We start from the raw sequence: 27,809 nt of genomic DNA on the forward strand, positions 1-27,809 counted from the left end.
TGAAAATTAATCAAGATATTTAATACAGTGCAATCCATAGTAGTTTCTTAATTAAAATACTTGTGTGCATGTATCTGAGTGGGTTATCAATTATCACAAAAAGCAATAAACATTGCGGTGCTATGTAGAAAAATGTACAGCTGAAATTTAAATCTTCCCTGCTTCCAAAACAGCATTTGTCCATTGCAAATCAATATCACCAATTAAAATGGGAATAGCGACTACATTGTTGCAGTGACAAACACAAGGCTGGCCACACATCAGTCAAGGGATATAAATATGAACTGCAAAGAGCTAAAAACCTAAAGCACCTAAACACAATAAGAAATCACTGTCGGCTTATGACTTTTCCTTTTTTTTTTTAAATGCCTTACGAGACTTCTACGCACATCACCTGACTTAAAATTACACTGTTTTTCAGCTTATTTCAATTCAATATGGCCCAAATTTTAGAAGATGAAGATCCAACAGTGGCATTAGCATAGTCCAAAAGCTGAATGTTCAATTTTGCGAATACCCTTTTACAGAAATTCAACTGCTTAAACTGCAGGCAATTCCCCCTGCTCCCCTTTGTTTCCTTTGTGCAGCCCATGCTATGCAGAAACAGCAATGCAACTCCCACTGCTTTGGGTTAAAATTAAAGATAAAGACATTTTGCTTTTACTTTCTCTTCAACACAACACATTAGCACCCAGAACAGGCAACCAAAGTCTTTTTTTCAGCCAGTTACTGGTTACATGGTTCCTGCCCAAGCTTCCAGCTCTTTCATGTCATCATCCTCTTCCTCTTCTTTCTTCTTACCTGCTAAGTAACAAAAAAGCAATCAATCAGGAGTGGGAACCTTGACAGAATCCAGCAATTTCTTGATTTTTTGCAGGACAAAAGCCTCTGTGCAACTAATCAAACTAATGAGCACAGCACCAAATGCCATTAGAGAAAAAGAAAACCCACAAGACCTTTTTCAACTGAAGTAAAAGATGTCTTCCGAAAAAGCCAGCAAGGACTAAGCCTTCTGATGTTATCGCTGTAAATGGGGGGGGGGGGGGGGGGGGGGGGGAGGCTTATTTGGAACAACTGCAAATATTCATGTAGGTTTGGATGGGTACATCAGCAGCATCTATCAATCTTCCATAATCGGCAAGCCTCAAAGTAGAAAACTCTGAGGTTTTGGCTTCTGAATCCCTCGGGGGGACATACTTTCTCACAGGGAGAGGTCTCAAGTTTCTAGTTTTACATTCTCTCTCTCAAACAAAATTAAATTACTTGCTACATCAGTAAGTCCAAAACCCAGTACTCATTTGGTGCACTTCGAGGTCTAGCTATGTTCAGGATTGGGAGACCTTCAACTTTTGTATCATAGTTCGAGCTCTTCAAGTGGCTGCAGAGAGAACCGGCATGAGCTAACTAGCGCTAGGTATGTGCTACTCCCCTTCTTGCCACGCTCACTAATAACTGGCTGGACGTGGATATTAGGCTGCAGTCTATATATGCTGCTCTGCTATCATGTTTGCTTCTTACCAGGGAAGCAAATGCTGCTGTTTCTTATAATAAGACAAATCCAGTTTCTGGAAATGAAAAGCATTAACTCAGCAAAAGGGTTTTAACCCAGAAATGGCTGCAACAATTTTGGAAAAATATCCAAAAAGTAGTTATTTTCAGACAGTGTTTTTACCTACGCTTCAAAAAGAGGGAAAAAAAAATGAGTCAAATTATTCACACTCAGAACGGTTTGTGCCATTCTGAATGAACCATTTATGTAAGAGGGAACGGAGTAAGCTTTAAGTTAAACTCAAACATTATCATTTGTGCAAGTTCAGAATTTATTTTTCCTAAAATAAGCTTTTCTGGTCTCTGTTAAACAAAAACAGCTTTTGCCTGAATTACTTTAGACATGTTTAGCTGGCAGGCAACAGAAAAATTTTCTCATTCAGATTAAGTCCAAATCCAGACAGCCACTGAGACCAGAAAAGCAGAAAAGCTTGTGATCATCTTCCATTCAACAGATATGGATGCAATAGAATCGGCTCTACTTCAGAAGACACACTCCTTATGTTTAAAAGGCATTAATCACATACCTACACTGTTAGGTAAATCTGACCCTTTGAAAATCTGACCCACTGATCAGAAAAAAGCCTTTAATTCCAGGGTATATTCAGTCAATGCTACATGAAAAACATTTTTGGTGAAAAAATTGAAAAAAAAATCCTCCCCTCCAAATCCCAAAATTCTTCTAAATACAGGACTTGTTTGGAGGCTTCCCCCCACATTCCCTGTGTAAAAAGCAAGTAGCATGCTGTTTTAATACATTAATGGAATTCCAATTTCCATCCAAATGCAGCTTTAATATAAATCCTGAGAAAAACTCATCTAGTAAACACATTCATATTTTTTACAATTTTTATTATGTTAGGAAATGGTATGTTTACATAAATCTTATATTATGTTGTATAGTTGCTTAAATATGTATATAATTATAATGCATCTGCCTAGTTAGCAGTCATTACTACCTAACATAAAAAAGCCACATTTAGTTTCAAGTCAGTGTTTTAATGTCCATGCCCAACCAACACTTAAGAGAATAAACCTCATTAAAACATAGCTATGAAGTATAAAGGTAATGCATATGTTACTTAAATCTAGTTTCACTGTTTTTGAATCTGAATCTGGATCAAGTCTCTGATTCAGGATATTGTGACATAACTCACTCCCTTGTCACCAACATTTCTCAGCAGTTCTGCCTACCAAAACAAAACTAGAAAAAAATAATGCAAAAATCAATAACTTCAAAATAAAACAACTAGCTCACTGGCAACTAGCTTCACAGTATACCATCTAAAGCAGAACCTTGTATATCAGTGTCTGCTCTTTCACAGTTTCTTATCAGCCATGAAAAAGCAACAGGATAACTACAGATATGTTGACCAACTGAGACAGTATTCATCCTCTAGCTTTTTGAAAGTTTTTCTTTCTTAGGCAAGCACACTAAAGTAGAGCCACAAATTATACAACCTATTTATAATACAATAAGGCAGATTCAGTGAAATAGAGTAGTAAAGTTTCATATTCCATTAATGCATGCCAAAGATATTCCATCTCAGCTATATTTCATGAGACATCACTTCCAGTTCACAGAAGAGTGATTAATCCAGACAGAACAGCAGCTTTGAATTGTCTGTGTAAATACAAACATTTCCTGTCCATTCTCCATGTAGTATCGTCACACTAACTAGAATTTCCTAGATGTACTTGCTCCAAGACTAGCATGACCCTAATTTTGGTAGTCTAGCTTAAGCATAGGCATACCTTAGCTAGAGGAGGCCACAGCTGCCCCCAAAGAGGGGACTGATGACAGCCAGGTTAGTTCCTCCCAAAAGCCATAAAAGCAGAGATTGGATAAAATAAATAAAATTCAGAAAGCATGGTATCTGGCTATTTGAACCACCCCGAGACTAGTTCTAACCATTAATTTTCACTCCACTCCCTTCCTTTCACCTCCTTAGTCTGTTTTTCAAGATTACTTCTCTGTTGGGTCAGCAGCAACTGGCAGAATGCTCCCTCTAGCTTCCTTTTTCCACAGCTCCAGCTCTATCTGGAGCCTCATCCATGCTGTAGATAAACTGGAAGTGCTAAAATACACAATAAGTGCTCCCGTATGCTAGCTATTAATTTTCATGGATCTAATGAAAAGCGAGTTACCCCCATGGAGAGACAGCACTAGATGTACCTCATCATTCCCGAAACAATTCCACATGAAACGTCTGTATTGCCTACAGGTAGGACTCTCAAATCTGTAGAGCTAGCAGTTGAATTAATGTACTTGCCAAAAAAACAAGATGTTTTTGGTAAAGGTACGCACATACCTGGCTTTGATGGTATTGATATTGAGGGCACATTTGGTAGTGGTACTGTCTCAGGACCACTTATTTCCAGCAAGTTTTTGTCTAATTCTTCTTGCTCTAATTCCTCTAGTTCTGCCATGAGTTCATCCTAGTTTTATAAAGGAAAAAAAAGAAATTTCTAGATCATATTTATTATCAAGCAGATTGGTCATGTTATTGCAGAAAATAGCTTAAAGTCATAGGTTCAGAGTGGACTGAGAAGATGGGTCTAAATCTTCATCTGAATTCCTGCACATGCTTGGAGGAAGCAGTGGAAAGGAAAAAATTTAAATTCAAACATTCTCTAACTAGGCTACCCAGATCATTCTTAGCATTAAGTCAAGATCACAGCTGCTGTGCACACAGGTAAAAGCAGCAATTAACCAGTTTCAGAAGAGATTTTATATCCTAATACTATACCTAGACAGATCTTAAGGATTTCATTTAAACAGAGGAACATTCAAAGCATACCTCATCAAATTCTTCCCCAAATCCTACAGGCTTTGAGATGGCTGTTGAAATCTCATCTGCCAGTTCTTGCTGTTCTGCAATGTCCTGCATTAATTCATCTACTTTATCGATATCCCTGTAAAACAAAGGAAAGGTTTCAGTGCAATCAAGCACTTTCCCAACCTGGCACTTAAGACTGTATTTTCCGGTTTTGTAACAATGCCACATCATGGTGTGAAATACACTTGGAATGCAAGTCTGAGTTTAATACCCCACAGTCACAGCAAAATTATGCATATATATAGATACGTTATTTTTCCCTAAAAGCTTAACTCACAGTAGTCATATGCCAAGACCTCACACAGAGGTTTTGTTTTGTATTATTAGCATTAATCATAATTTGCTGTATTCCCTGATCAAGCACTATTATATTGCTTCTACAATACTTGCTTTTGGAGTAAGCGCAACATTCCCATAATGTAGTTTATCTTTAATTAACGCTACATAAACAAACTCTACTGCAGAGCTCCACTGCACAGGGAAAAAAAAAGCACAAGTCTCCCTTTGAGGCTTAAAATTCTCGCTGCTACTAGGTGTACTTATAACCAGTACACACTCCCATTTGCTTCAAACTACACTGATGGCGTCTTTTGCTGGACAGAGTATTTACAATCAGCAGCTTCATGTCATACAAAATGTTGCCGAACTGAGAAAGTGTTGGTACTTCACATTTTGGTCAACAAGCAAATATATCTAGTGCTTTTAGTCACATTTAAGTTCTAGTCTTTCAAAATAAGGTTTTGCTAGTCTAGCTGTATCTTTGGTTATAAAACACTTAGTATTCAGCAGATCAAATGAACCACAAACTAAAGAGAAGGTCATACATAACGATGCAGAAGGGAGTGACTTACATGTTGTCATGAGCAGCTTTCATAGCTTTCGCAGCATAACCCATATTCTTAAGCACCTCAGTGTTCGTGTTGGCATTTTCAAGGGCTTCCCTCTGAAATTCAATTGTTGATAATGTGCCATCTATTTGTGCAAGCTGCTTCTCGTACCTCTTCTTGCGCTTTAGGGCCTGAAGAGCAGCTGGACAAAAAGTAAAATAAAAAGTTAGGATTTGTGAGATTTGTGCCTGAAATAGCCATTCAAATTTTGTACCAAGTGTCACTTCATACAAAACAATGTTTCACACGTTCTAATTTTTGTCATCTACTTTTCTTCCTAGATTAATTAAGTCTAACCATTGTGTTTGCCTCCTTAAACAAGATTTTTCTGTCCTGGATTGGTAGTGCAGTTGCTCTTAGCACACCACAAACCAGAGACTGTGCTACAGCAAGCAGCAGGCTTCAATATGTAAGCTGATCTATCTAAAAACATCTTTGTTTCCAACTCCCCAACACATCACAGGCCAGTTAATGGTGTAATGACTGTCAGACAAGGTGACAGTGCTGCTGCAGGGTCCCTGCCAGCCAGCTAAACTTCTGTGCAGCTGCTGCGAGAAAAGAAACCTCATTCAAATACAAGCAAGACAGATTTGTTTCTAATCTTCACTTCTTAATGCTGTGAAATACATAAAGATTGTTATATGTACACATATATAAATATTTTTTATATTATTAATTATACATTACTCCTACTATAAGGTATCTAGCAATAGAGATGAGAAGAGAGATGCTATCACTCAAATTGGTTTAAACGCCTGAAGCTTGACCAGCAACTTGCTGGTCATAAGCACTTGCACGATGTCTGCTCGTGGTACGCAACCCAAACTGTCCCAGCATGCCTTTGCACAGCAAGAGTACCTGGAGAAGCCCACACACGACAGCACCGACACCAAGGTCTACGCCCACGGAAGAGCACCCGGCGTGCAGGCGGGAGGAGGACTGGTCCAGCTCGTTGCACAGCTAGGCTTCTCCAGCTCCTCCTGCAACAGTCCGCTCCACCCACCCACACATCGAACTGCTACAGAAGTCCACAGCTAGCTCATCCCCAGACGTGCTGCCAGGTAAGACACTCAGCTGGTTGCAGGTTCATCCCAGAAAGGCAGACAGTGAATATAAACTAGGTTTATACATAATCTTGCCTGTAAGCAGCTGTAAGTTTTGGTAGGAGCCATAGGGAGGGCAAGACCTACCAAGCACTGAGCAGAGGCAGCTGAAGCACAAAGGTCAATATACCAAAGAGTGAAACGCATGACTAACCACGGTTTTAAACGTCATTACGGTAAATCCGAATGATGGAATCAACTGCTGCTGTGCAACCAAACACAGTACCTTCCTCCACCAACACGTTTCTAGCCAGCTGTAGACAATCTAAGGGCACTAAGTGCAACTCAACTTCTCCAAGGTAAGAAATACTGAATGAAACAAGTTCCCTTCATGGCATTTCTACTTCCCCTCTCTGGTACAAATCGACTTGTTCTCCACTACAAAACAGACTTGGTCATTTATTATCTACTTTAAAAACTTAAGTGGGACACAACTTGCTGTCCTAACAGCCTTGCTCTCAGCTTCTAAACTCAGCCACATGCATGCTTCATTCCTTCAATGCTCTAACCCACATGAAACTCGTAACAGAAAATAGGCAATGTGACGCAGGCACCACTGTTGCAGTAATACTCATGTATTACTTGAACATGTCTTCTGCTGCAAACAAGCATCCTGGACCTTCCAACAGACTGTCACACATGCACCAAGAATGATGGTAAATAAAGGCTTCAAGTCCTGGTACAAAACCTTTAAGACATTATTTCAAACCTTTGCATCCCCATCCCTGCTACGATTCCACAACAGACTTGACTTTATTTTAAATTTTGGAGAGGAATAGGAGAGGGGAGATCTTGACAGAAGACAGCTTTCCTTATCTCCTCTGCTAGAGGAGTGACAACTTTGTGACATGCTGAGTATGTTCCTGCAACACAAGCAAACTGGCTTGTCTCCTAAGAGTGGATGAAGCCTGCAGGCACCTCATGTATTGTCAGATGCCATCCTGAGCAGCTTGACAGTCCTTCAAGATAATGGCCTGACATCCAGAAGCCTTACTTATTCCTTTAGTTCCAAAATTGGTTATGAATACGCTACATTTCATTACTTTGTAATGACTCTAATGTATTAAAGCATAAAAAATTGCAAAGCTAAAGTCAAGTTTGCCAAGCGGTTTCAAAGTACCACTGGTTGATTTAATAGATGTGATCAAAAATGCAAGCAATGGTCACCCCAGTTGTCCCAACACAAGCCAAAGGACTGAAAACGAGTCCAATCAGCGACTTTCACTCCAGCGACTACCACATCTCCCCACTACTCTGGGGCCGATCCAACATCCATTCACAGCAGTGGCAGCTTTCCATTTCGCCGAAGTGGGAGCCGGACTGGGGTTCTGTATAACACAAAGGCTAACGTTTGCTTGGCAGAATCAAGCACAACACAAACATAATCTGAAACATTCCAGCTTTATGCCAGATCACAAAGTGATGAGCAATATATTACTGGTATATTTAGTCCGTTTAATATCTCATTAATTGTTTAATTTAGGCTATATCAAGTTATCTTACTCACAAAGATAAGACTGGTAACAGGCTGTGCTTATATAGTGACAGATGCTAGAAGGGAGTCAGATAGTGACCAAACGCTGTTTATTGAGGACTTTGTGCATCATGGAGAACTGTCGGAAAGACCTGAGATTTTATAACCATTATAAAAACCCAAGTAAAGTACTATCATCTTCATACCATTTCCCCACCACAGCTTTCTCTGAGAATAGCCACAGTTTATCTACATTGCATAATTAGGTACTTTTGAAACAAGCTGCTCAGGTATCAAATATTGCAAGCATGAATGAAAATCAACTTGTGATCAGGAAATGTTTGTCAGAACTGTTGGGCAATCCTACCCCTCCCTTCCCCACGCATGCAAGTTCAACGTAGGGGAACTGCACCTCCCAGCCTTCACTTCCTTGACTGGGTTTTATAATTCCTTCCCTTGGTTAACTTCTCACTTGTGTATCAGGCTCCTGCTCAAGAAAACCTCTGGGATGCATCTGAAAAAAAGCTCCGATGGACAAATTCTCACCAATATCAGATCCCAAGGCACTTCTCAGATGTGAAAAATAGGCTCATTCCACATCCCCTACTGCCCTGCTTCCCTCATATCAAGGCTTCTGGTTTTACAAAAATGTGGCAGGAAATCTCCTAGCTTGCAAAAACTAAGCGGGCATCCCCCACAAGACCGCAAAGGTGGCGTGCGTCTCCCACGCGGGTTGGGGCCGCAGCACCGCTACCCACGGAACGAGCCGCCGAGCCTCCACCAGTTCCTGCTGGTCTCCCGGGCAAAGCACCAACCACGCTCAAACCCACTAAGGTAGGAAGCCTAACACAGACCACGGTGCAGGGGATAGGAATAAATACGCTAATTGTAAACGCTTGCCTTATTTCAAGTGAAAACTCAGAATAGATTTCTGGTATTTTCTAGACATGTTCCCGACTTCTTTGGGCCAGAAGTGGCCAACAAAGGTATCCATGCTTCTCCCTCTCTGTAATAAGGCCAATGCAAGGGCAAAGTTTCCCATGGCCTCACACATCCACATATACCTGCTCCAGGGATCAAGCAGCAGAAGTGCCTATATATTTAAGCATGGAAGGAGCAGCCTAAAAAGTGCATACACAGAGCCAGTACATAGCCCTAAGAAAATAAATGCAGGACCATGCATCCAGCTTCTGTGTCTGGACAGTTCAGGATAAATATTTAACACAGGCCAATTAACATCAGAGTCATAAATGAGTTTCTGCAGCCAAGGCAGATTCTTGCAGCTAAAAGCAAAGCCAAAAGCAAAATATCTTGTAGATCAAGATACTCAGTGTGTCAAATCAGATGATCATAACTTCCTGAAAATTTTTCAGCTGTGCTTTCTTGCTTAACTAGCTTGGTTTTTAATGTAAGGTTCTTATGTATAATCAGAAGATTTTATTAAATTGAAAAGATAAGAAAACACTATGTGAATTGAGGTCATTCACATTCATTTCATCCTGCAAGGTTTAGCGATTCATTTCCCCGTATTCCTCCCCCCACAGAAAGGGGTGTGCATTTTACATTCAGAAATTTCCTTTTTGCAATCGCCAGCCAAGTCCTTTCACCACATCCCTTTCACAGATGCACCAGGACACCCGAGTCAGAAGGCAAACGTAATTCGGAGAACGCCTTCCCACCCTCAACACCGCTTAGCGGAGACCGCTGTGGTCCGATGCAGATCCTTCTACTTAGTATCTGTCTCAGCCACTAAAACAAATTACTAAATAATCATTTCTCTGCATCTCATAAAAAGTAAGCAAGGCTAATAGAAGTGTTTTCTTTAAATAATATTTAATAATCACATTTACAAGACTGTTATCCAGCTCTCAGGCTGGATTTCCTGGTTCTCAGGCATGCCTAGAAGGGCAGGCCACGTTGCTGCTCGCAGCTCGGGGGGGACCGCGGGCGCGTCGAGCGTCCAGGAGCGAGAGCTCCTCGGACCTCTGCGCCTGGCCCAGGGTCGGGCAACAGGAATGGGCATACGCGAGGGGGAAGCACCGCTTCAACTTCTGCTCAAAACATCAACCTAATAACCACCTTTAGTAGCACAAATAGGAGCACTGTAAGTTTTCCATATCCCGCTACGGCACTTTAGGGAGCCGTGAGAGCCCTCTGAGGCACAGATGCGAGGGGACGACTCTGGGCCGGTCTATAGCAACTTTTTCTCTACTCTCCTATTTCAGGGTTGATTTCTGAAAACTGGTAAGCAGCTCTGTTGCTTTTTTCCTGCAAAACAGTCTCTATTATCTGCATAAATACATACTGAAATCTTAGGTACTACCGCAGCAATGGTAGTATTTCATCTGCCATGAAGCCAAAGCTATAAATACTTAACCCGAAAGGACTCATTAGCTCTTTTTCTCCACAAAATCCTTTCCCGCCATTTGCGATAAGTACAAAACAAGAGACAAGGGGCTACAAATACGTCCTCTAGCACTGCGTTGTTTCATACGCGTGAAAGGTGCGTTTGAAGCCGGCGTGACGCAGCTCGGCTTTGCCCTTTCGGGAGGCCACCGGCGCACTGGGCGGCCGCAGAGGCAGCCTGCGGGCCCGCACCTCCCGCTACGCCGCTGCCCGGAGAGCGGCTGCAGCAGCAGGCAACGTCGTCCAGCACCCAGCACCCAAGCAGGCACTGTGACCACGTATTAGGTTTCAAGCATTTTATCCTCCAACTTAGTGAGACGTACCTCACTCACGACCCAGGACCTGTTGCTAGAGAGAGATTTTTCTAGAAAGAGCTTAAGTTTTCCGACAGCGCGACCCAGACAGCGTCCTCTAAGAAAGACCCGATATTCATAGGCTCTAAACAAATAGGAGCTGATGCTCATTTTCCTCACTATTTTCATCATGTTGTGTGGTACGTATTTCTCACGAGAGTATCTTTGTGCAGGATAAAACTCAAAAGGACCCGATTATTACTCACTTAAGCGCAGTTGGTAAGTTCAGTGCACGCGAGGCTGTGAATTCGAGGCAGGGCGCAGCCTTTGCAGGATCACTCCACATCGTCCCGCTCTCGGAGGCGAGGAACCCAGCGCAGTGCAACGAGCCCACCAGCCGCTCCGCCGCGTGCCGGAAAGGCACCGCCGCCTCTTCGATCCGCAATCACTGAACATATGTCGCCATCACAGAAACAGCCCTCCCCCAAAAGAAATGACGTCCCCCAAAGGTCCCCAGACAACATTGGAAATTTCTGCTCCCGAAAGCACCCGAGCTTGGGGCGCTGGTTAGTTTATTCCTGAATTGCCCCTAAGACGATCTCCAGTGAATGAATCAAAACAAATCCGACGAGAGCAAACCTATCTGATCATCCCCTGGGAAGTTGGCTTGCACAAGATGATGCCGACAAAAAAGTTAGTTGCAACATACTTGAATTTTAGTAACACTTTTAACTCTGTAAAACAGCAGACGATCACATAGGTAACCATGCACCAGGGAAAAGCACTTATATATTTATTTATAATTAAATTAGAAGATGATACATTTCAAACTGGATCACTGCTGTCATCCATTGAGAGATGTGGAGCAAGGCTCAAAGCGATCTTCTCCATGCGACATCTTGATCTAGCTACCACCTTTATTAGTAGCTAACATCAGATATTGGACCCAATTTTCATTCAAAGATTTCGCCACAGAGCTCTGACCGGTTAAAACGGATAAAATAATTTATAATCTTTTCTCCACTGGCAGAGCAAAATAAAAGGACTTAGTGTTAATGAGAATCAGCTTCTCACCTCTGAAGTTTTTATACAGAAATAATTCAAAGAAAATTTAAGCTTCCAGAGAGGGAAGGCAAGACCTGCAAAACAGCAGCCGAGCCAAGAACAGTCAGGTCTGGACTGCAGGCTTTAATTACCTAAATGCAAAAAAGTCTAAGTAAATTTAAGAAGAATTTTACAGCCCTTAAAAAATTTTTTTAAATATATTAAAAAGGCTTTTCTGGGTTTTTTTGTTGTTGTTGTTTTTAAGTCCTCAGCTGTTCAATCACATAATACCAACTTGTTGTTTAAAATTTCCTAATTTTTGGAATTTCTGCGATACCCCCATAGCAGTTTTGCACTTACTGGTGGACCACGGTGTACAACAAGCAGCCTAGGATCCTATTAGTGCACCTCCCACAACAGCACACAGTACTCCAACACAACTGATGAGCAGGAACTTGCATTAAGATTTTTGGCCACTACTGTTTCTGATTAATGAATACCCACAAGCAGAAAAGGCAGCCGTTTCGCCACGCTATCCTCCTCTAGCAAGGCCTGCAGTCTGAAAAGCTACTCACCCAATAAACTTAATTTCACTTTGTTCTCCAAAAAAAAAAAAAAAAAAAAGCCACCTGTAAGAATGCAATTTTATGTTTTTTAAAGCAAATATTTCAACCTGTACATGAACAAGCTAGTTATTATTAACAGAGCTGTTGTAAGGCTGATTTTCCTTGTAATATTTACAGCAGTTTTGTACTAAAATAATGTTCACTGTGATCAGAAATAAGCAGAATAAAAATATATTTTACTAGACAATACTGCTTTCAGAGAGAAAAATTAATGGTGAATGTCTCTGATTTCTTTAAAAGTCAACTGCCCTACTGCAAGCAAGTACTGCATATATACTTGCAGGACAAGTAGACTTAATGGGATATTTATACATAGCGCAATTTCATCAAATTAATGCTTTAAAATATCATTAGAAGTATAGGTTAGAAGAAAAAAGCAAGAAAGAACAAGACCCCCTTTTTCTATATACTTACAACCCCATTCTTGCTAGGAAAAACACTTTTTTTAACTTGAAAAGGAGGACGAGTTGCTTCAAAGAGTACTGGAAAAAGTCTGGAATAAAATTCAGGAGTTTCACTGAATTCCAAAAACATACATTTCTACAGCAGCTCACATGTTTGTGAACCCTGGGAGTTTCAGCCTGGCTGACGGCTCACAGCGCATTCACATGCTACTTATCCATCACCCATCTCTGCTATTGGCTGTTACAGAAAAAAAAAAAAAAAAACTCAATAAGAATCACATCTGATACCTAAAGTAGAAAGACATCTAATCCAGCAGAGAATCAGCAGTTAATAGCTCTGATCAGTGCAATTGAGAAAAATCTAACCCCACATCTAGTTTTTAAGTTCTCCCTAGCAAACGAGAGAAGAAACAGCAGAAGCAGATACACCACTGAAAAGGGAATCAGCCGTCTTCATATGGGATGGAAAAGTTCCCCAACAGCCTCAAAAATAACATATTTCAATTGCCAGCCATGCCAAAATAAATAGTGCAAGATAGCAGCAGAGGGGCTTTGCAAATGAGTCTCTTGGCCCTCCAGCAGAAAGCCTAGATGCTAGAGATGCCTGAGATAAGCAGCCTGTTACTGGGTAACCAAGCACGCTACATTGGGTATCCATCTGTAATTTGGTCAATGGAAGGAGGCATCATTATTTTTGCTGCTTCTGAAAGAGCGATTCTTCCTGACATTTACCTAGGCAGAAAATTTAATCAACAACAGCATCCTTGCTCTCTTTGAAATGGGATAGACAAGAGGCAGCGCTAGGTGTAAGAAGTAATTTGCGGCCTTGCCAGCAACACAGTCACAGTGGCTTGATCTCAGGCAGGGACTGTGAATCTCAATCTATTGCAAATTAGCAAACAGCCTACAATAAACTTCCTGAGAGGAGAGAGGATAATTTAAAGTAATTCACAAAATATCCTCCAATGTTACAAGCAGATAAAAAAGTACATATATATATCCAATAGCGATAAATCCTACAACGGACAGTTTTACCTAACTGCTTTCAAACCACTAGGTGTAGCCTTGGATAAATCTACTTCTGCAGAGACGTAGTAGCTCAGGAAACAGTTAGGTGTAAAACATTCATGCTGCTTCAAACCTGACCCAGGACAAAGGTAGCCAGGCAACGTCAGCTTGCCGCAGCAGATCTGCAGTACACATCGAGGAACACTCATCTCAGAGCGGTTTTTGTTGGAGGGGCTTTCAAGATGCAGGAGCCAGGGACTCTCGACTCCCTAAGGGTTGGACAGACCCCTTTCAGGGTACCATGGGAAACTAGACAAGTATTTGGGGTACAACTAGAGAGCACCCTCGTCTTGCATGCTTCTGTCTGAGCATCACTGCTTTGATGAGACCCTGGTACCAGTTCTGGAAATACTTTGTCCTTCACTGGCTCCAGTAGAACCTGGCGGAGGACCTGCATCTTGGCCAGATTTCTCTATAAAGAAACATAAACAGTAACAATGTGCAGGCCTTGTACAAGGCACTGACTGTAAAGGAAGAAATAAAGCATGGCTGCTACATAAATGACTAACTGGCTGCCCATTATTTAAATACCTGGGCACATCCAGCAAAGGCAACCGCAGAGCAAGATGCTTCAAAGGTCTAAGAACAAACGAGCGTCAATTTTAAGCACCATGGTGTGCAAGTAGTTGGGAGACACAGAGGTACTGAAGAACTACCAGCGATAGCATGGTTAAATTCAATTCTTATCAACTCCCAGGCTAACAGTGCAAAGCAGCATTATTGCTTTTCCGCTGCAGATCACTCGCTGAGAATTAAGATTTGTAAAGGTTATATACAGGCCTAAAAGTCCCTCTACACTAAATGTCTGTGGGCATTACCATGTCTGTCCCCTAACGCCAGGGCCTAAGATCTCTAACAGAGCTCCAAGACAGCAGTTTGCAAGAACTGGCAGCAGCCTCCTGTGCCTTCTTTGGGGGAGATGCTGCGATTTTAGCAGGGAACTGAGAGTGGAGTGCAGTCTTCAGTTCTCCACTTAACTTTCCATGGCTTTCTTCTAAGCATCCAATAAAGCTCCCAAATTTTCTCTTTAAAGACAGGCAACTACACCCAGCACCGAGCTTAAGTGGCTGATTAAAGCTTTTTCAAGAAAGCATCTAAACTCTGGCAGAAAATGAAAGGAAGTTTCTATCCTATGTGTATTTAAAACAACAAGATTACAACTTCCTCTTGAGCAAAGCAGTGCAAGAACATTTAGCCTATTGTGCAAAAGATCAAACTAAACAATAAGATTCCTGATCTGAAAATCTAAAACACACAAGGAAGAAAACACAAAGAGCATTCCTGCACAGTAGCAATCAAAGCTTTGACGCATGCGCGGAAGGAGCACTACCACGGCAAGCGGTAGCCATCAGCTTCACATAGCTACTGATTGCAGCACGGCTCAGTACCCTGTTTAATCATCAGCTCAACTGTTATGCCAGCGACTACATTCTCAATGCTCTGGCACCAGCTCAGCGGGTCCTACGTCTCATTGCTGGGATGCAAGACGGCTGCATTTGAACTGTAATGCACTTCCTTATTACAAATGAGTCACAAGCACTCATGCTCACAAGGAGTGCAGAGAGTGCCTTGCTGAAGGTCAGAAACCATGATTACGGAGCTATTTATTCCTGACAGAGTGACTAATTCTTTCAGGCTAAAATTTTACAGACTGAAACCTATCGCATCTGTGGGTCCAGAACCGGCAAGCTGAATCACCTTTTTCTGTGCCTTGGCCATCTGCAGGCAATAGATGTCCGTACTCCAGAGCAAAAGGGAGCTTCTTCAGCCTTGGCAGTTAATTTTTTTGCCCCTCAAAAACCAAGGCGACAATCCTCTGGTCAATAATCCTCCCTGGGATAATTCCAAATTGATTCAGGGACAGTTTTGTCCAGAAAAACAGGAAAAAAAAGTCAACTACCATCAGCTCTGAAGCCCAAATGAGAAAACCAAGGAAGAACCCAATTACAGAGAAGGAGCTGATCAGTTTGTTTTGAGGAAGTCTGTATGTAGGAGCTGAAGTGAGCCTAAAGAAACTGCTGGATTAACTAAGATGACCTAAGGCTTCAAAGTATTATATCTGATCCATCTTCCAGAAGCAAAGCACATACGGTATTATCCCAGTTTTCAGTATTTTACTTCTCATGGTCTTGCATGTCACCAGATGATGGCAGTGAGTTATACGGTATGTCCAAAATCAACTTACTCTAATTTTTTTCTTTTAAAATAAAGACGAGATATTTTTCTCAGATTGCTGGGTATATAATTCTCCCTTATCCTTTTAAACTGCCCTATAACTTTCATTGTTTAAAATCTGCACCTTATTTCACATCAGATTTCTATATTTATACATAATCAAAACAGAATTATTCAAAATTCAACAAATACTTAAACTTCTAGGATGAAAAAGTTACATTCCATAAAGATGTTCTTGGATTCTCACAGCCTGCAATTACTCTCTATGGGTTTCCTTCTTTTATTTTGTGATTGTTGAAGATACTTTGTTAAAGAGAAGTCTAATGAGAAACTGTAACCTTCCTCTGAATCTCTCTGCCAGAAATGCATCGGGGAGAGGTTCAACTTAAGAAGAGATACTTCTGTTCTTGTAAAGTATCTCAAAAAAACCCATCTAATCTGCTACGAAAAAGAAAAAAATCCCTGTTTTGCAATAGTTTTGTGATTAAGTCACAGAACATCCTACTCTTATGTGAGACAGTCATCTTAAATACATCTAAAAGAATTTGAGGCCCGTTCTTCCTGTGGAATGAAACAAGTGCCTGAGCAGGTAATTAATCATGCATTTTCCAGCTTTGGACAATTATTATTACAGTGTTGCGAAGCCTAAGAATTTTATTGAAATTGTCATAATATTTAGAATTTCTCTTATTATTTCAGCTGTTAAAGTTATGCTATTTTGAGATGTGAAAATTAAAACCTTTTCATGAAAGCTCAGATTCTAACACTGATGACTATAAGGGGAAAAAAGTTGAAAACTCAAGCCTTCAGATGCCCCAAAATTATAAAGCAAACAAAATGAACCATATTTATTTCCCAAAAACTTTGTTTTTCCTGCATCAACTTCTAAACGCTTCACTGGCAACACTGCAGTATGTCTCTCAAGGCCAGACTTTGATTTCATTTTTAGTGAAAGTTCATACTCGGAGAGCGACTGACTCCAGAAGCTAGGTTTAGTAGGGAGTACTGGTATTGCAGTCTTTGTATCCCAAAGGTTAATGGTGCTGCCAGGGAAGCATTTACTAGAGGAGTTTTTCCAAGACTCTTTCCTCCCAGGACATCGCACATGATGAGCTCCCCGTGGAGATGCTGGCAAGCCATTTGATCGAGGTGCCACCTTTGGGGGAGATGCAGTGACTGCGCATGGTTCCTAGTCAGCCGTCATGAAATGAGGTTTGCCATCCTACTGCCAGTGATGGCAAAGGTGGTTTTATACCAACTCGTTTTATTTTACATTGCAACAGCCTAAGTCTGCTATACATCAGGTGCTTCTACTCAGCTAAAGGAGGGCAATATCAGCTGTGGGGTAGTTATAAAGTCATGAGCAAAAGTCACCTGCAGTTTCTGACCACAGCACTGTTTGATGTTCCTGTTCCCCTGCCATTTGTCTCTTTACAGTTCCACAACAACTAAACCACCTCTGTGCTGTCACCAGGAAGTAAACACGGCACCTCTAACCCTGAAAAAGTACCTGCCAAGGCATGCAGAGCCACATACAACCTGGGCACTGGGTAACACTTAACACACCACCACATTGGTGAAACCGCTCTGCTGCCAACATGGCTGATCACAGCCTCACCAGAGAGAGGGACTCCAAAAGATGGGTTTTATCACACAAGACAAGCAGTTGCAAGTCTATGCATGCACTGAGTAACCTGACAGCAGACATCCAAGCCAGTTCGAGATGCAATTACACGGCCAAATTCACAAATGGTCACTTCCAGATTAACCTCAAGGATTTTTTGCTAGCAGGATGGTGACCATGTTACTTAGTATCTTGGTTTACCTTGTGCCTAAACCAACCCTTGACTGAAATACATCAGACCTACTGGATGAGGGACTGAGGGGCAGAAACCTGTTAATCTTGTATTCTGTTCTGAAGCAATTGCTGTTGAGGAAGTAGCTGTATTGGAAGATACCTGGCTACCACCCCAGACAGGATCCTGCAGCCTGGAACAGCACAGTCCAGGATGGACTGTCAATTTTCCTGATATTCCTGCTGACCTTTTTCCCTGTTGTATGGGAGAGAGGAAGGAGCTAGTGCAGTGGATCAGACCGCATGAGCACAGATTGATGCAAAAACTTGGAGAGGGGAAGGCAGCAGCCATGAAAGTCTGTACCAAGCTCAGTTCTCACTTGCTGCACGAGGATTAACACACATGTCCCAGTATGCGCAGAGATGACTGTCCTGGTTATCTGGACAACACCAACTCCAAACTTCCATGGTTCACTGCCAATCAGTTGAGAGTTAGGAAGGCAACAGCTGCCTGTGTAATCAGGTTATATTTAATTAGCACCTATAAAACAGGTTCTTAGCAAGGTTTCATTTAAGCAATGAATCAGCAGGAGGCCGTAACAGATTCTTCCCAGCTGGATTTCCAAATACATGGACATTACGGACAGTACTATTATTGCCTTTACTCAATCCAGGCAAGGAGCTTCATCAACAGGTAACTTCTGCTGTACTTTGTTCCGACTAGCAGGAGGTCACTTTGGCCATTTCATTTTCCTCAACACTAGCCAGCCTAGGAAGGTCCACAGTGCTCCCAGGTTCCTTAACTACAACCTAGCTATACCCGTACGAGCAGACCTGCCTGCATCTGCCAACATCTACAGCAACTATAACATCCCTTCTTCTCAAAGACCCTGCATACCTATAAAGCCATGCTCATTCGCAATGAACACCAACAGAACTACCTCCTTATCACCTGCTATGTGCTGAGGCCTTTGGTGGTCTGAGGGAAAGGCAAAGGTCTATCAATATCTGCTGTGCAGCTTATTAATGATTCTACAACTGCAGCCTTTCCATTTCACCCACTTTGATCCAAGAGCTGCATTTTGCTGGACACCTGGCTACATACTTCATGTTGAGCACAGAAGCTGCTCCAATTTTCAGTTTTGCAAAATCATCCATTTTGCATGAACGACAAGATTTTACTTTACAACCCTCCCTCCCTACACACACACACACACACACACACACACACGCGCGCGCACGTGCTCTCTTTCAGAGTCTTGCTGGCTGCAGCAGGTCAGGCCGCATCTTCTCCACTCATACCACATCCTATGCAAAGTGTCTGGGACAAAGAGCACATCCTGACCCAAACAACTAAAAGGACAGCGTTAACATTTGTTTTTCCAAATGAGGATTTCACAGGGGAGAGCAAAGAGCTGCCAAAACCATGGTGGTTTTATCCCAGCTTCCCAGGTTCACAAAGAGTGTCAGCAACGTGCCCCCCAAGCCTGCTACTGCTCCAGCAAGTATAAGCATCGCCCCAAGGAAAGCCCGTGGCATGCACACAGGAGAGCCCCGGCTCCCAGAAAAGACGACACAGATGCCACAACACAGGCGCACAGGACCTGCCCAGCCGGTGCGGACCTCTTGCAACGATGTCCAGTAAGTCCAGCAGTCTGCCATGAGGCCTGCAAGAGCTTAGAGGTGGCACCCTCCTTATTTAGGCTATTCATGAATGCCAAAAACAACTGCAACACAATTACAGCAATAAAAAATGCTTCTCCGGGGTAGCACTGACTGCAGATTCCTCTTGATGCAACACTGCCTCGTCCCTTCTCTACTTTATATTAATCTCTTGCTCAACAATGAAGCATAATCATGTCCTTCACCATCAGGTTAGGCCTGGAAGCCCTGAGATCCCTCAGGTAAAGCAGTGACCTCTTTTGCTTCTGAGCCCCATACCTTCCCGAGCATTACTGGAGAACCCTATGGTGATCTATCTGCTCAGCAGTTATAGATCAGGACACTAAGCATATCTTCCCAGCAACGAATTGCTACACAGTCTGGCCTTCGCCCAGCATCCCAGGAGGTTTAACTGCGATTCTGCTGCATGGCCCAGATGATGCTGCACTATGAGCACATAGTTTTCATTGGAATCAAGTCAGGAGGAGGTCAGTGTCTTCTACACTAAGGCAAAGCCCAATTTAAGTGTTGGCAGCAGGAAGGCTCCCATCTCCCAGCAAGCACTTCAGCTGCGCTAAAGCACAGAGCCTGTGCTTCTGAAGGAGAAGGAAGCATCTGAAGACAGCCACGTCAGTGGCCAAAGGGCAAAAAGGCCTGAAGGATACAAGTGTGAAGGCCAACAACATTCTGGTCTAGACAAACATCATATAAGTCAGAATAAATTTTGCCAGTAAGAAACAACCTGGCAAAGTTTTCTAAACAAGTCTGAATAAGTAAAGGAAGCTCAAACTGGATTAGCAATTTGCATCATCTGCAAACTGCAGCTTTGAAGTAGAAGACTTTAAGCCTGCTTCAGTAACTAGAGCTGGAGCTTAACAAGATACCAAAACAAACTGGTACTGGACGAATGCTAGATTACAAACTGCAGTACTTCAGCACCTGCTTCACCAACATCTCAAACCATATGTGACAGGAAAAAAAAACCCCACACAAAAACAAAAATACTCTCAAAACTCACATCTACAACTCTCGGACAACGGAGACTCCCTTGTACCAAATCTCTTGGCGTTTCAGGGCTTGTCACAGCAGCGGTATCATGCACAAGCTTCTGAATTCATATGCTACAAGACAAAATAAAGTTAGGGCCCTTCATACTAAAACAGCTTACCAGTAACAACAGCAGTTTTCGTGAACCAGACCATCATGCTTTTCGTTAAAAACTAGCATCTAATATGTTTGGAGAGAAAAACTAATAAAGTCAGTGGCTGCAAACATGCCAGATTTCCTTTTGATAGAACCTGGCAGAGAACAGGAAGAGAGGAAGGATGTATTACATCAGATACAGTTATCAAAATGGAGAATCTGGCAGACACATACATTTTTTTGTTTTTATTGGTGCTGCTGTTGGAAACTCTTTAAAGGGTATTTGTGAACCCCCAAACCTTCCGAATTGTCCAATACTATACCAATCTGTCTCAAAAAGACTCTCTTAAGCAGAAGCAGGATAGAGTTGCACACTGAAAGCTTACTCATTTTTAAACATCTATTTTAAAACAGTAATCATCACACTCCTCCAAAGCCAGGTGCTTGACACTCTACTCCTGTTAACCTCTGGGGGTGATGAGGGACTCAGGCCAGCATTGTTTTCACTGTTCTTATACTGAAACAGTGTTTTACAGTTAAAGCACCTGGAATTCAAAGATGTATTTTAAATTAGACTATGACTTAAAACACAGAAAAGGCAAACTTAAGTATTACAAAAAGGCCAAGATAATATTTGCTGTGGAAACCCTGCTTCCTCTCCACCTCAGTATCTTACTGATTCATGAAAACAAAACCAGGCTTGTGTTATTTGATTTTGAGACTAGAGATCCTTTTTCTTGACAAGTATCAAGCAGCACCTTAAAAACCTGTTTGCAAGCAATGCATTAATGTCTTTAAGCCAGAACCTAAAGAACCACACACACACGGTCACAGGTCATTTGAGTCTCTGTCTGTATCCAGGCCTGAGGTTACAGCTTTCCCTTCCTCAAATCCCAAATCATCACAACATTTTGAACCACTGAAGCTTCTAACTAAAACATGTCCACACCATCTTGCAGGCATGCTTCATTTTTTTAAATAATGATCAGCTGGCTCCCTTCTTAAGAGATCTCAAGTCACCCTCAGATTTTATCCTAATGAATGTGTCCAAGTTGACCAAGCAGGGGACTCTTGCCAGAAGAGGCAGAATCAATCTCTTCCTTCCAACCACATTCTCATCCCTCTCTTGTGCCAGCTCTAGCACTTATGTGCCGCAAAACTTTTTTTTTTTTTTTTTTTTTTTTTTTTAAGTTTTCAGTTGTATCAGCTTGCTGAACTCATGCACTGCCCATACCAATGCTAATGCCAACACAAGGGAAACAGGAGGAACGAGACGCTACCCCTTCCAGCAGTCACATAGTCCGAGATCAGCTGAAGCCAATTTCATAACCACACCAACGCGGAACAGTTTTCTATTTTAGCCAGTTTAACTGAGCTACCCCCGAAAGGGACAGTTCTGTCTCCTCTCAGGTGTCAGATATAGTGACCATCAGCAACAGGCAAACTGATTAAGCAGGCCAAAGTGACATTAAAAAAAAAAGTAGGTGGATGGTAAGTAGAGTTAATTTTCCATCAGATGAGCCAGCTGAACTGACTTACCTGTGGCTGCACTGTGATCTATTACAAGCCAAAGGTGGACATAAAAATCATGCTTTTTGGCTTCAGCTTACACCAAATGTTTTTTCTTGGGGGGCTGGGGGGAAGTGGGGGGACAGGAGTATCCTTTCCAGCAGAATCCAGAATTACACAGCAGAAATCAAGCAGCATTTTGTATCTATTTTGTACTCAGTTTCCAACATCAAAAAAAAAACAGCATTGCATTTCATTGTATTTATTTACAGTGAAGGAGAACCTTTGACATCAGAGAAGAAAAACACGAGCTAACAGAAATTACAGTTGACAGAAAATCCATGAAATGCCAGTTTCCTGCTACAGCCTGAATACATCTACTAGCACATTAGCTCAATGCTAGCTTCTTGCTCACTCCAGTGTACACGGACCTAGTGTTCATTAACAAAAAGGTAAAATCTAGTGACAGACAGAAACATAACTGCATTGATTTATTCTGTATTTAAACACTAAAGTGGACTACTTAGAAAAGTGGCACCCTAGAACAGGGCCAGGTTTCTCTCTCGACTGCAGCTTTTGCATTGAGATGCAGCTCAAGCTTGGGGTTGCTACCCGAAAATATAATGCAAAAGCATTCTGGGAGTCTTATAGCCAAAGCAGTTAGACAGAGGTCAAGGAATTCAGCCCATTTTTGCAGGGTTAGTTTTCCAGCAGCTCAGCTCTGTGAAGCGGCTCATTGTGGGATCAGATGATAGCCATCAGGGGAGTGACAGAACGGGAGCAGCGGTGATTAAGATCAGCTTGAACCATGCTGGAAATGAATGCTAAGTGCCAGTACTTCACAATCCTTGGCAAAACCTAGTCAATTAGCTCGGTTTCATGAAGCTTGAGTGCCTGATAAAACATCCCAGAGTTCATGCAAAAGCACCATATACACAAGCTGTAAAGGAATGAAAGGATGCAGGAACTGGGTGCTACTTCAAAACCCTCAAACTTGCAGCTGCCCATTTCTTCTGTTAAAAGAAATTTACTTTCAGGACAGATTAAAAATCTAGCAAGATACTGGCTGCTTACTGGTCCAAACCACATTAGACTACTGTTACTTCCATTAACTTCACTGAGAGGAGCAAGTCCATTACACATGAGCAAGCTAGAGCAAAAGTGTTGGGGAGAGTTTCTTGAGAAACAGAAATAAACACACACCTCACGCTGTTTTCAAAAGAATATAGCCTAAACATTTACATCAGAGATAACACAAAACAAAACAGACGCAAACATACTCTAAGTCCTTTCCAGAAGAAGGAATTTTAACTTGCATATTTTCCAACAACCCCTCTTTAGGCATCTAAAGATGATCCTTCTCCTCCCCAGCAGTTTTCCATCCCAAAGAGAAAAAATGATGTGCACTTTAAAGTCATAACTGCAGGTCTTCCTAGCACACTGTACTAGCAGCACAAACACCTTTGCATCAACCTAACTCTTGGAGATTCTTGCCTTCTCCCTTCCCCAGGAGTTATTCTGATACTGTGGATTAATGAGAAGGAACTGGTAGAGTGAAAGCAAAAAAGTTGCTAGTTGTTAAAATACCAACGCTTGAGTCTCTTCAGAAGGCACTATACACATAATAATGCCACGTCTGCACAGTCAGAAGAGAACACAAAGCCTATGAAAAATGACACTTTAAATAAAAGTTGAGAGTGTCTCATGCCAAGAAACAAAGCAGACTGAGGATATTTATACCAGTTAGTTACCTATCTTAACTTCAGAAATCCTTGAAAAGCCATGTGGTTACACAGCCTAGATATTTTAAAATGCAGATTATGAAAATACATACATAAAATAAGCTTGGGACACACACGAAGAAAAACAGGAGGCCTATAATAAGCTTCTGTGCTGTCTTTAGACTCCAGAAGTGCTGAAGAAATTATTCAATGAGCCTTTGGAAACTCCGCTCACTTGGCATCCAAACAATCGTGCAGTGTGTTGGAGACCAGAGCACGTTTCCTTTTGTTACTCTGAGCGTGCAAGACATATCTTTCCTCTAAGAAAACGTCATTTCACATTTTCCAAGCTGTCTTAATTTTTCAGTTAAGTTACTTGCCCCAATAGCACAGACATATACATTCTACTGCCTGCTTTACCGTACCGTTTTCTGTTAACATCAATGAGACTGTCCAAACAAGCATTAAATACATGCACCATTCATAGTGTACTTCTCTCTACATAGCAGGGATATACAAAACCCCCCAGAATAAAATCCAGAAGTCTTGGGCAAGTATAAGAGTTAAAGGATTCTTACAGCTGTATTTTTTGAAGGATGATCCAATACTTAAAACATTCCTACTAAGTTAATTTTCATTTCTTTTTGCATAAAGCACTTATATGGAAGCATTTCCATTAAAAAGACAGACTTCCACATATAAAACAAACACTTCTATTTTCAGTTAAATTATGGATTTTAGCAACACTGCATCAAAATCACATCTCTCTGGATTATAAAACAGCCTAAAGTCAGAGAGGGGAAAATCCTAACAATTACGTGGAAAAAAAGAGAAATGTGTTACAGCTCAGCTGATGAATGACATCTTGAACCCAGAACAAACAAACAGCCCCTCAGTCTGTCCCGAGCAGAACTCGCTTCTCAGCAAGCTATCTGATAACCAGCTCCCTTTCCCAGCAGCCCAATAATAAAGCTGGCCACTTGGTTTCAGAAGTCCTCTGAAAAAAAAAAAAAAAGGTTGCTTTCTGCCAGAAAGCCATCCCAAACCCTTCTCCTTTTCACAATTCCTTAATTACTCATGAAGATCCCTGTCCTTCTGGGAGACCTCGACTAGTCTGACCCAGAATCCCTCTACAGAACAGGCAGGTTTTTCTCCTTCCTCCACCTCAGAAGAAATTTAATCCCTCCAGTACCCAAAGTGCTTTAGTCTACACTGAAGGGGAGATGCAGGCAGAACAGCACGAAGGGAGATGACATTACAGCGGAGCAAGATAAAAAGCTGGAGAACAAGCAGCAGTGGGAGGAAAACAAGTTTAGGAGAAACTAAACAGGACCAGTGAAAGACACAGGATGCTGGAACTGCAGTTCAGCAGGAAGGCTAGAAACACATGTATTTTAGTTCTTCCTTGAAGCTTGTTACAAAATTATGCTAAAAATCTGCACAAGAAATTCATACGTATTACAATAAGTTACAACTGAATTTAGAAACTCATTCAGTTAAGTAGATGTGATTATTCAGAAAGAAGACTCCTGTAATCAGGCTCTGTTGAGACCCTTAGGAAAAAACATAGGGCAGCAAGTTAGCCCTTTTTTTGCATCTTTGTTGCATAGAAATCCCACAAGAACTCATGAACTTGCTCTATTTGTACTATTATTCAAATGCAACACAAATGAGAAGCCCTGATACAGCACACTGTTTTGACGTTTCAAAGCAGGCTTAAAAAGTTGATTGAAGTAGCAATATGAGGCAGAAACCAAGAAACCGCTTTTATGTCGTACCTGGGGCCCACATGGCGAAGATTAACTTACAGCAGGTTGCTAGCTCTAAGTAACTCACATGTGCTGAAACGCCTGCTCTACTCTGCTGTCCCACAGCACGGAAAGGGGGAACAGCAACACAGAGATGCAAACACTCTTTCCTGAAGCCGCTGTGTTTCATAGCCATTGTAAAACAAGCAAAAAGCTTATCGCAGCACTGAAGCACATCTGCTGACAACCCACTTCTTATCTTCAGGTTGACAGAAGAGAGATTTAAACCAAGCATCAATTGCAATTATGCAGCTAGACCTTCCCAGGAAGGCAGAGTCCAACTCGCCTAACACCAACGCCTACCAACCCTTCCCAAAGTGGGATTTCAGAATACCCCCAAAACAGCCGGAAGGTTTCTACCCAAACCCTCGATTTAAGCAGGATCCTGGTAAAGAGTTTTGTTTAAAAAAAGAAGTAATAGTAATAAAACCCAGAGTAAAGCAGCCAGAACTACTCCGAAGGGGATTCGCCGCTCGCCAGCGCACAGCCAGCACCCCGCCTCTGCTCGGGGGGGCTCCCGCCGCCCCGCCCGCCGGCAGCGGCCGCGCACGGCCGAGCCGGGCGGAACCGCGGCGTAGCCGCCCCGGGAGGGCGGCGCAGCCCCCGCCGCGGCTCCTCCCCGGCCCGCAGCGGCGGCGGGGGGGGGGCTGTGCCGTGCCGGCGGGCCCCGCAGCGACCTCCCCCCCCGCCCCGGGGCACGACCGGGCCGCCCCCCGCCGCGGCGCTCACCGCGCTTGTTCTTGGTGCCGTGCTTGCGGGCGGCCGCCAGCTCCTGCTCGATCTTCTTCTCCAGGAACTCCTGCTTCTTGCTGAGCATCTCCTCGGTGTCGCGGAGCCGCTGGATCGCCTCCTGCGGCGACGGGCCCTTGCCGGCGCCCTTCCCGCCGGCGCCCGTCCCGAACAGCTTCCCCAGCAGCCCCGACATGGCTGCGCCGCGGAGGCCGCGCAGGCCGCGCGGCGAGGCGGAGAGAGCGGCGGGCAGAGCCGCCGGGCGCGGGCGGCCCCTCACGCGCTCGCTGGGTCGCTCGTTCGGCCGCTGCCGCACCCGCCGCGCGTCCCCGTCGGAGCGGCCACCGCCAGCGAGGCCCAGGCGTCCCCGCCGCCGGCCGGTCCGCTCGGCGCGCAGCTGCCCCGCCCTGCCCCGTCACTCGCCGCCGCCCCTGCGCCGCATACAGCTCCCGGCGTGCCCCGCGGCGCCCCGCGCCCCCGGGGCCCGGCCGCTGATCGCAGGGCACGCTGGGACGTGTAGTCCGCTCGGGAGGGAGGGCGGCGAGGAGCACGACGGGAAGGGCGGGCAGGGCCGGTGTGCGGGGAGGCGCGGCCTCCGAGCGGAACCGGGGCGTGGCGTCACGCGGCGCGGTGACGTCAGGAGGCCGCGTGACGCTGCGGGAGTGTGACCTGAGGGAGAGGGGAGCGGCGCCATGGCTCTGCCTCCCTTGTGGCGCCGGGCGCCTGTGGGCGGCGGCCGGGGAGAGGCGGCTCGGCTCGGCTTGGGGGAAGGGAGCTGGGAGGGGGGGGGTTGCGCTGCTCAGTGGTGGTGACTAACTGCGAGCTCGTGGGTTCCTCGGCTGAGCCACACGCATGAACAACCCCCTCTCCTGTCCCGCGCTGTTGTGAAAACAAGTTAATTAGTAACGCACTCGGACAACTGCAGTGACGGTCAGCAGGAAGCTGCCCAAAAAATTAATCATTCCGTCTTCTGAGCAGGGTTGGACTAGTAAAGAAAGCCTGGATCTATGATGCACCAAATGGCAAAGAGGAAAAACCACACAATATAAAAAACTGCTTGTTGAGTAAGATAACCTTTTTGTGCCTTGAGCAAACCGGAAAAAACACTGCCCAGGCTAATATAATTGAAGACAGCGTCATTATGTACAAGTAGGGAGAATCACAAGAGCTCTCGCTCATTTTTTACACCGATACTTTTAACCCTCTTCTTGTGGCATATCTTTAGAGAAATGCAAGGGAACTCCTCAAACAAGTAGTGGCTATAGCAACAGCGCATACTCTAAAAAAATCCATTGACATATTTAGAAAACTCCCGGCTTTATCATTCCCCTTCCTTTATTGCTAATTCAAGCCTTTCATTCACACATTGTTGAGTGCATTTGGCCTATTTTCTACTGTTACTGAACGTATGTAAAAGATTTCTAGAGTCCCAGTCAGCATAGCATTTCATCATCCATCACTGTCCTCTGCTTAGGTATCAAAGCTGGAGGCTGGAGAAGAAGCAGCAGTGGGTATGTTTAAACTAGAAACCCCACACTAGACTGTTACAAACTGGCCGCCCTAGGGAAGTTTGG

The 27,809-nt window shown here is 43.3% G+C and overlaps 1 protein-coding gene across 2 annotated transcripts; it reads right to left on the bottom strand.

Moving 5' to 3' along the window:
- Positions 1 to 26,686, bottom strand: CHMP4B (charged multivesicular body protein 4B). 2 transcript variants are annotated; one of them, XM_064521277.1, is made up of 5 exons: positions 26,236 to 26,686; positions 5,240 to 5,417; positions 4,350 to 4,464; positions 3,861 to 3,987; positions 1 to 801 (listed from the first exon to the last, which is right to left on the bottom strand). In XM_064521277.1, exons 1-5 carry the CDS (start codon positions 26,429 to 26,431, stop codon positions 734 to 736), a joined length of 684 nt encoding a protein of 227 aa, XP_064377347.1. In that variant the 5' UTR covers positions 26,432 to 26,686; the 3' UTR covers positions 1 to 733. The 2 variants fall into 2 exon arrangements, with proteins under 2 accessions (XP_064377347.1, XP_064377346.1); XM_064521276.1 differs by having other exon boundaries at positions 1 to 804.
- Between the last annotated feature and the right edge of the window lie 1,123 nt (positions 26,687 to 27,809).

This window comes from Dromaius novaehollandiae, chromosome 16, assembly GCF_036370855.1.
Source record: "Dromaius novaehollandiae isolate bDroNov1 chromosome 16, bDroNov1.hap1, whole genome shotgun sequence".
In the NCBI taxonomy this organism is placed as follows: Eukaryota; Metazoa; Chordata; class Aves; order Casuariiformes; family Dromaiidae; genus Dromaius; species Dromaius novaehollandiae.

Coding starts and splice junctions, on each gene's coding strand:
- CHMP4B (XM_064521276.1), bottom strand. CDS start 26,431: ATGTCGGGGCTGCTGGGGAAGCTGTTCGGGACGGGCGCCGGCGGGAAG. Junction 5,418..26,235: donor CGGCACCAAGAACAAGCGCG/GTGAGCGCCGCG, acceptor CTTTTTGTCCAG/CTGCTCTTCAGGCCCTAAAG. Junction 3,988..4,349: donor TTGGGGAAGAATTTGATGAG/GTATGCTTTGAA, acceptor TTATAAAACTAG/GATGAACTCATGGCAGAACT.